General features: G+C 46.1%; 1 protein-coding gene across 1 annotated transcript in view; it reads right to left on the reverse strand.

Moving 5' to 3' along the window:
- Positions 1-8,094, reverse strand: part of NARS2 (asparaginyl-tRNA synthetase 2, mitochondrial) — a 48,754-nt gene extending 40,660 nt beyond the window's left edge. The window contains exons 1-5 of the mRNA XM_038135508.1: positions 7,908-8,094; positions 4,757-4,866; positions 4,266-4,386; positions 3,439-3,579; positions 177-257 (exon numbers count right to left, since the gene is read on the reverse strand). Of these exons, the coding sequence (XP_037991436.1) occupies positions 177-257; positions 3,439-3,579; positions 4,266-4,386; positions 4,757-4,866; positions 7,908-8,030 (576 nt within the window). The 5' untranslated portion in view covers positions 8,031-8,094. The remainder of the gene's footprint in view (positions 1-176; positions 258-3,438; positions 3,580-4,265; positions 4,387-4,756; positions 4,867-7,907) is intronic.
- Between the last annotated feature and the right edge of the window lie 1,760 nt (positions 8,095-9,854).

Raw genomic sequence — 9,854 nt, forward strand, 5'->3', positions numbered from 1 at the left:
TGTTAAACTGTCTAAATTATTAGTTGAAACAAAGGATTGCTATATTAAAAAAATCACAGAAGTACATAAAAGGGTTTATGAAGATAAATATTCCCTCTAACCTTTAATAACTCAAGAATTGCTTCGAAAAAAAAACCAAAAACAAACCGAAACAAACTTAATGCAACCCAGCTTACCTCAATTTGAAAGAGTTCCCCAGCACCTTCACAGTCATTGGATGTAATTATGGGGGTATGAATATGCACATATCCATTATCCTGGAACAGACAGAACAGCAAAGTTAATGAGCTGTCACCCTGAAGGATGACATCAACCAGCACACATAACTAGGCCATTACCCCACAGCCAGGACAGCACATGTAGTCTTTTGGGCAGCTTCTGCCTTACAGGGACAGATGACAAACTAAATGCTACCATGATTTCCAAAGCAGCGTTTACTACCTGTGTGTTTCCCTCCAGGTTTCATAATCAAAAGAGATTTATGTCATTACTATGAGTTTTTTTTGCAACGGCCTGTTTCCACAACATTCCCCTTTCTTCTCACTTCCTCTAGCATTTTTATAGTTTTGGGCAGTTTTGATCAAATTCACCCCTAAGACCACAACACTTTGTTTCTTTCAGCTTTTTGGAAGGCAGTGGTTAGGCAAAGGACACTCTTTGTGTGCTGCATTAGAGAAGGGATCAAATGTGTTGGATGACAGAAGTCACACACTGGATGAAAGAGACCTTAAAAACACCCAACCACCAATAAAGTGTCAGTCCTACCTTGCATCTTCTAAGATACTGAAGTCAAACTGATTTTAAGAGACAGGGTATTCCCTGGCTTGGTCATGTTCTAGGTACCTGCAGAATTACACATTTATGTAATAGTTCATAAATCCAGCAGAGGCCTCTGAAACCAGTAAGGCTGAATGAAGAGAATCCCTGTTCTCTGGATTCCTCTGCAGTGCAGCCATAGGCTTGAAGAACAGCTGCAACCCAATATTCAGTGGATGGATACATCTTGGCTTCACAGATTTTACCAGAATAATACAATACAATATTTTACCAGAATAATACAATAATACAAAAAATTCAGTCAGTCACATGAGAGGTCCTGGTCCTTATCACCAGCTCCTTAAGAGACTAGGAAGACAGGAGTAGTATTTACTGCCCACTCTGAAAATCAAACTAAAATTAATTTGGAACAAAAACCTCATATGGATATGCAATGCATTTTGTGGGAGTACAGTAACACAACAAAGAGGGAGCAAAGTCCCTGCAGTCAGCCCTAGGCTACCTTGGTTACAGGTGCAAAGACCTTTGCTCCTCACTGGGATCCAGTTACTGAAAAGAAGGAAGTCTTGAATCCAAAGCTACTTGCTTTGCCTGGAGAAGGAAGTTTCAGTCTAGCAGTACAAAATGCAGGCCTCTGACACAGTTCCCTGCATATTCAGAGCCTTGCTGGTTATATGACCTCCCAGCTCTACAGGAGATGCTTGAAAATGCCTAAATTCCTCACACAGTGGTAGCAGTTGCTGTAAAGAAGCACACTTTCCCTAGAAGATCCTTTATATGCTTGGAAAGTAATGCAAACTGCACAGATCTGAAATAAGAGAATCTCCTAAAAACTTCTTGGATAATTCCCCTTATAAAACCTTCTAAATAATTCAAGTTGCATTACTGGCTCTCACAAATCTGGAACTTAATGTACAAAAAGGAATTTGCCATTCACAATGCAACTATCTTACTGTGCCTAGGAGCAATGTTCCTATCCCACGTGGACCACAATTCTCAGAAGATTTAAAGAGGACATATTAGCTTTCAACATCCAAACCAAAGGCACTTGGCACTAGTCATTCATTCCTGGAAATGAACAGGCTATAAAAGAGAGGTTTTTAAAGTTACAGAGAGTCTTGATAATTTGGTGTATTCAAACAGCTCCACACTTATTTTCTTCCACCATTAAGCTCCTTACAGCTTTGCCCAGTGAAAATGCTCCAATTATACTTTGCAGCTATGGTATGTTCTGACATTGTCAAGTTGGAAATTGCAATATTCTTGGGATGATGCAAGTGGCAATTTTAAGACTTCCTTCCATTAGAGACAGAATAATACCACAGACATTCCTGGTGCTAGAAGAGTTCTCACACAAGCATTTGGAAGTATCAGTTCTGGGACCAAATCTTCCTTATTCCTTTAAAAATAACTTTAGTGTAGCTGCTGCTGCTAAATTGATGATAGACACTATTTTTTAATAGAGCTCTGCTCTTGAGCACTGTAAACAGGAAGGTATGTCAGAGCCTGAGCAGGAGCTGGTTTGGAGAAGCAAAGCCTGAGTAAGGCGGTTTTGTACCTCGGTTGCCTGCGGTGTCCAGGTTTGGAAGCACAAAGCGTTGTAGGCAATGCCATCTAGTGGCTTGACACCGGCACAGACTGATTCCCAACAGAGCTGGCCTCTAGTCTTAGGAGCAGGCACAATCCTGAAACCAGCAGCTTTACCTGACACAGGACCCCCGCCCCCCCACCCCCCCAACAAAACCCACAAAACTCATTCAAACGCCATGCAATTCCACACAGGCAGCTCTTAGAGCAAGCAAGCTGCCTTTGCCACTGCAGGCAACAAAGACCAGCAAACTTGGAACCAAAATTCATCTCGACATTTCTAACCTGTTCCTTGGGCAACACTAATTATTATGTAAGATGTTTGTCATCAGAATTATTTGAATGTGATTCTATTCTATCTAAAGCCAGCTTATCTAAACTAAAGCATGTTTATTTCCAAGAACAGCTTTAAAGAAAGGCTCAGGTGTGCTAGAGGACTTACTACCTTTCTTTTTCTAGTCACACACATAGTCTCTATGCGACATCTGGCATCAGAGCCAATTCACTGCCCCCATCTGGGCTAAGCCTGTGCTGTGCCCACAGCTTAAGAGTGACACATTCAGAAAACACAGGTGGCTCCCACCCATCAGTTTCAAATGCATCAGACCAGGAGTCTCCTAATGTCAGCCAACAGCATCCACACAGACTTGTACTGCAGTAAGAGGCAAGAACTGAGAATAACATGAAGCTTGAGTCAGTTTGTCTGTGTTCCTGTATCACAGATTTTTCCACGTGGGAGGAGGTTTCTGTCCAAGGACCATAAGGTCACTGCAGAGGATGGGTTAAACAAGATCATATTATGTTGTGTTCCACAGACCACACACTTGCAGGCAATTATACTGCAGCTCTGTGAAAGGGATAAATAACAGGAAATGGGTGGAAGGACACTGACAGGCACAGATGCACTAACCTGGTCATAAGCAACAGTCTGGCCAAGGCCCAGCTAGGCTCAGGCCTGGAAAGAAAACCACTGTGTGCAAAATCCATGTCAGGCTCCTTCCCTCATAACCTGCTCCCATAAAGCCAGCCTGGGTGGAGTGTTCTACTCGAGAGGCTTGGTACAGAAGGGACTACCTGGAAGAAGGAGTGGATGCCTGCGGTGGCTTCGCTGCGGATTCGCAGGAGGGCACCCAGCGTGTTGTTCCGGCAGCGCAGGTGAGGGAACTGTCGGACATACTCCAGTGGGTGCCTCTCCTTCATTTTCAGGGGAAATGACTGAAAACAACAAGGAAATCAAAGTAAGAGGATGAGAACTTGGGAGTCCATGCAGTTTTTTTTGCTATTCACGGAATGCCATCTGTCCCTACTAAAACTCAATCACCATTACAGAGCACAGAAGAACTAGATGCTTTTGCCTATCCTTTCTGCTTATTTTGTGTATTTTACAATGCTTACAGCAGAGCAAGATCCATGAACATGAAAGGAAGTATTAGCATTCAAAAGCACTCCACCTTTTAGATGTTGAGCCCCTCTGAAACACAGCTGTTCACCTCACTGTGCAACAGCAAGCTGGTTCTGAACGTGCCTGTGGCAGATATGGCTCTTCCAGCTGCACAGCCTGGAGTGTCTTGCCAGTTCCACTGTTTCTCCAATTCACAGCCAAGTCAGACTTGGCAGGTAAGCCATCTGCACAGGTAAGTGCTTCAGGGTGGGACAAAGGCATACTCGTAACTGTCAGCCTATGCATACTTTCCATGGAGAAATGGCTCTGTCACAGAAACGAGCTTTCACGGCGATCCAATGTTTCTCCTTTGATGCACCCTACAGACACTGCTGACAAATCAAAATCTGCAGGACCACTCAGACTTAAAGAAAATACACTTTCAAGCATGCTTTGCTGGATTCTTGGACCTTCAAAAATGGATTTCCAGTAGTCCTACCACTCTGCTATAGTGACATACCCAAATATCACAAGGTCCCACCACATGAATGGCTTCAGCTTGCAGCTCCATGTTTTGCATCCTATGAGGACTTTTGACAAGCTTCCCTTGCACTTCCACTGCACTTCCAAAAGTCAGGTCTCTAAGCAAGAAAAAACAACAATTTAACTAGGTGCTGATACAACTACATTCAGAAGAGAGATTCCTGTTAATTTAGCTGGATTACTTAGGATCACAAGAGATGCTGTAGCCATGGAGCTTAACTGGCAAAAAGAAAAATTATTAAATGCAGAGGTGGGAATGGGAAGAGATTCACAAAGCTATAGAAGAATTCAGGACAAAGCAGGAATGTTGGACAAGTGGGGAGAAAAGTGACAGGTTTTTATTAGAAGGGGCTCTTGGTGGAGACAAACGTGGCTGGCGAGTCCCTGGCACAGGGAAGGAGGCCTAAGCACACCCCTCCAAGCACTGCTCAGCACATCTATTTCTCCAGTTATTTCAAATGGACCTACTTCTTTTCCAGGCTAGGATCAGCAACCACCTGGAGGCTTTCCAGAGAACTCCCATCATTTATGTGCAGGAACAAAACTTCCTTCTGGGATCGGACAGAGCGAACCCAGCCCTAGAGGTAAAAGAAGAAGAGATTTGTTATTTTGTGGCAGGAACGCTGTGTGCTCATGCTCTTCTTCCAGCTGAGCTGGACACACCACTTCAGGCCTGCTTCAGCTTCTTACTGAAATCAAAGTAACTGTTTCTTTAGAGGCAAAAAAACCCCAATGATAAAAAAAAAAACAAAAAGAGAAAAAAAGTTAATGTCAGTTTTTCTTTTGACTTCAAAACAGAGAGAAATGAATCCTTAGGCAGAGACATCCTTCCAAGGCAGAGTCTCTTCCTGAGAACAGCAAGGATTAAAAAGATGTACCTGCATCTTTAGGGAGCTGAGAATATAGAAAACAATGAAGTGCTCTCAAGATATAAAGTGTTTTGGCAAAGTACATATTCCTATCAGTGATGTCTCTTCCAAACCCTTCTTACTAAAACAGGAGAGACCAGTAATGCACTATTCTTCATTACAATACATTCAAGACCATTCTGATGGTTTTCAGTATCAGTTTTGTTCTTGTATCCTTGTAGTAAGGTTCCAATGTTTCCAATCTTCAAATCTGTTCACTAGTGGTTCATGTGCCCTAAAGTGCTGGACTGCTAAAACAATGTTGCAGCCAACAGATTCACATGAAAAACCACGTATTCATATAAAACAAAAATAAAAATTATTGCCTTGGATGTTTCGCCTTTCATCTCAAAAAACCAAGACTGCTTCATTGAGCCCATGGGGGGAAAAAAAAAGTTATTAAGAAAAAGCAATTTAGAAATACTTTGTTCAGTTTCATGAAAAAAATAAAACTAATGATACCCGAATTCTTTGGAACAGCAAAACAGGAAAACAGACCATGTACAGCACAGGCTAATGTCTAAATTTGAGTTTTTTAATGACATATAAATTTTAATTACTTTTTTATGGTAAATGTTAAGTCAGTACCAAAGTAGCAAGCAATAGTAACAGCATGGAAAATATAACTCCCATAGCTGCTCCTCAGTTCACCAGAGTTGAGACAAAGCTGGCCTTCAAAGCAAAATTATCCGCTGGGGGCCTTGCGGATCATCTTCTAAAATACTGTAGAGAACAACGAAAACCGGTGCTGATTAAACAACCAAACTGCCTCTTTTCCAACCAGTTTCATCTTTTTCTTAACTGGAAGGGACCAAATAGTCCCAATGACTTCAAACTGGGCAAGTGCTTTAAGGATTTTTTACCAGACAAACCAATGCAAATCCATCTACTTCTGTCACCCAGACAGAACAAACCAAGAATTAAACAGCACCAGAAGTAAAGCGTGTCATAGTTTTAAGAACGACTAACACAGGCAAAGCATTACACAGGCTTGTATAACATGCCTTCCTTACTCCATGTGAGAACTGTGAAGACTTTAAAGACATGAATCTAGTGAGTCAGACGGGGTAAACCACCCTTGCAGAGTGTTCCACCCGAAGGAAGAACTAATGCAAAAAACAAGATCATCTGGGCATCCTCTTATCTGTAGGGTGAAAGTAAAAGGTATTTCCTACAGTAACATGCCTGAAGCTGTTGTGCTTATCCTCTGTATTCCAGGAAATCCCCAGAACACACCATGTATGTTATACTGGATGCACATTTAATGCACAATGGCAGATATTTTTCCTTACTTTCCCTCCCCACAAACTCTCCCTAACAAAACACACCAAAAATGAACAAAGAAACATTCTCAAGAGCTTTTTTTTGCCACCTCATCAAGCTGTTCTGGAATCTATTAAATAAGAGGAGGAGTACTGCATCCTGCAATAGGAAGTAAAAATGTACCCACAGGCTTGTATTGGAGCAGCAGAGGCTGTGGCAGCAATGTTTTGGCCACTTCATTCCTTACCAGAATGAATGTACAATAAAAATGACAATCCTGACTGTAATGACTAGACTGCACATTCCAACAACCTGGCCATTATAAGGTTGGATTTAAGCCAGACCAGATTCCTAGCCCATTTTAATACAAAACCCCCACATTTTGCTAGCAAAGGGTAAGAGCAAAGCAGCAAGGGTCTGGAGGACAGGGAAGGGGGAGGGGGAGGAATGACAGTACTGCAAATTTTAGCAGCAGTTTATTCTAGCTTGCATTATTCATCAAACTACATCCAAAAAGAACCAACACTGCATGAGCTTTTTCCTGCCCTATTAGGCTTTACCTAAGTGTGAGCAGGAATACCAGCATGCTAGGAACTGTTTTTTGGGTCAGTAGAATCACAGAAAGGCTTGAATTGGAAGGAACATTAAAGGTTATCCAGTTCTAACTGCACTGCCATGGGCAGGGACACCTTCCACTAGACCAGGTTGTTCCAAGCCCCATCCTGGCCTTGAACACTTCCAGGGATGGGGCAGCTACATCTTCTCTAGGCAACCTGTGCTAGTGCCTCCCCCCACCCCTCACAGTGAGGAATTTCCTTCTTATAAATCTAAATGTATCCTCTTTCAGTTTTGCTTAAAACTGTTACCAAGTAGCCCAGTCCTTTTCACATTCATCCAGAAATACTGAAACACGGACTCTGTGCCTGCAACCACCACTCTGGCAGTTGCAAACACTACAAAACAGGGGAATACACAATCCTACTCCAAGGAAAAGTACTCCATAGCTAAAATGTCCATTGATTCCAGGCTATCTTGGTTTACAAGAGGAGCCAAATACAAACGTCAGTGGAAGTGTTACCGATGGCTCTACTGACACTGCTCTAAACCTGGACGTACGCGGCACAAGACCTGTGAAAAAGCTTTAAAAACAGCAGCACACAGGCAATGGCTCGCTCTCCGGAAGAGAGCCGGTGATAAAGCCAGCGTGGCGGAGAGCACGTTCAGTACAACCCATCACGGTGACAACGCTGCTCCGCCCGCGCCGGGTGACCCCAAAGCTTCGCTGGCTGCCACCACAGCGAACCGAGCACGCACGGCGGGAGAGCAGATCCCGCAGTTGAGCAAAAGGCGCTGCAGGGCTCCCGTTTCCCTCCCTGAAGCCCGGGCGCGGGCCGTGCCCCTCCAGGCCCTCCCCTGGGCTCGGGCCGTGCCGTGCCCCGGGCACACACCTGCACTCTGACCGCGTCCGCCGGCTCCCGCGCCCCCAGCGCCTCGCGCACCCGCAGCCGCACGGCCCGCGGCAGGGAGGCGCACCGGCGGAGGGCCCGCCACCCGCCCCGGGCGCCCAGCATGGCGAGGCCCGGCGGGCCCGCTCCCCCGGAGCCCGGCCCGAGCCCGGCCCGAGCCCGGCCGCCCGCTCCCCGCTCCCGGCCCGCTCCCGCACGGGCCCACGTGAGTCGGCCTGCCTCCCGCCGCCCCACGTGACCGCCAGCCCAGCCAATGGCCGCCCCGACTGTCCCCGGCCAGCCAATCGGAACAGAATGCGCGACTCAGCCCACCTATTCCGCCGCCCGGGCGCAAGCGGCGCTGGGAAATGTAGTTCTTCCCATGCGGTGTCGGCACCTAGTGGGACACGTGGGAATGCGGTCTCCTCTAGTGGGATGAAGGGTGCTTCGTGGCCACGAGAGGGATCCCGCGTTGGGACACAAGGGATCCTCGTGGTGCGGGTAGGGGATCCTGCTGACCTCTGGGACCACCTCAGCAGCGGCGCAATCTGGGGATAGTGTGCGGTGATTCTCGAGGACCTTCAGCCACTCTCTCGTCCTCCTGGGACTCAGGGAGCATTGACTCTCTCATGCCCCTCGACATTCCTCGCTTTTCCTGATAAGAGGCCCAGGACTTGGCAATGAATAACCCTTTTCTCCTGTTTCTATTTGAGGCTTATGCCCCTCTGTCCTTCCAGGTCAAGTGGGTGGGTGGAGCAGCTGTCAGGGTCTCCAGCCCTGCAGGGAATGACTTGGCAATAGAGAGCGCTTAAAATTGGACATGACCCAGCAGTGTGCTCTTGCAACCCACAAAGCTAATTATATCCAGGGCTGCATCCACAGCAGCGGGGCCAGCAGGGTGAGGTGCGGGATTCTGCCCTCTGTTCCTGTGAGACCCCACCTGGAGCATCCAGCTCTGGGGTCATCAGCACTGGAAACATATGGACCTACTGGACTGAGTACAAAGGAGGCCACAAAGATGGTCAGAGAGCTGGAGCACCTTTGCTATGGAGGAGGGCTGAGACAGCTGGGGCCGTTCAGCCTGAAGAAAAGAAGCCTTCATCCTTACTGCAGCCTTCCAAACTTAAAGAGGGCTTATAAGAAAGACAGAGAAACCTTTGGTGCAGAGATAAGAGACAATGGTTTTAAAATGAAAGAGTGTCGATTTAGATTGCACACGAGAAAGAAATCCTCTGTTGTGAGGGTGGTGAGGCTCTGGAAGAGGTTGCCCAGAGAAGCTGTGGCTGCCTCAACCTTAGAAGTGTTCAAAGCCAGGTTAAATGGGGCTTGGATCAACTTGGTCTAATAGAAGGGTCTCCTGCCCATGGCAGGAATGTTGAAATTAGATGATATTAAAATGTCCCTTCCAACCCAAAACTTCTGTGATTCTATGAAATGTGTAAGCTCAGTGCTGCTTCCCCATGCAGCCCTTGCTGCTCCACTTGCCTGATTCCTGCCTGTCCCTCTTCTGCAGCATCACTGCAGGAAGGCAGCAGCTGAACACGCCTGCTGTGCTTGTGGTCAGAGGTTGCCTCATTGCTGTGCTTTGATCATTGGAGCACTGTGGGTCACACAAGAGAGCAGCAGTGAGATGCTCCAGGGCCAGGAGGTGCTGGCAGGCAGCTTTGGTAGTGACACTGCTAGTAGGGAGGCAAATCCTTTACCTTCCTGTAAAGTCCCAGGTAAGAAAGGAATTGCTGGCCGAAGACTGCTTTTAGAACAAACAAGTGGGACTCATGGGAAAGAGAGAGGAAAGCTTTTTTTACTTTCCCATGTGATTCTTTTTATCTGTGCATGAAAAGCTTCTTGTTCTCAAAGTCCAAAGCTGCTTGCGAGGCCCTTCCTTCACCTCTGCTTTTCCTCCAAGTAAGCCAATGTCCCCACCCCCGGCTCAGTCTTGACCTGAAACTC

This window comes from Motacilla alba, chromosome 1 (genome assembly GCF_015832195.1).
Source record: "Motacilla alba alba isolate MOTALB_02 chromosome 1, Motacilla_alba_V1.0_pri, whole genome shotgun sequence".
Lineage (NCBI taxonomy): Eukaryota > Metazoa > Chordata > Aves > Passeriformes > Motacillidae > Motacilla > Motacilla alba.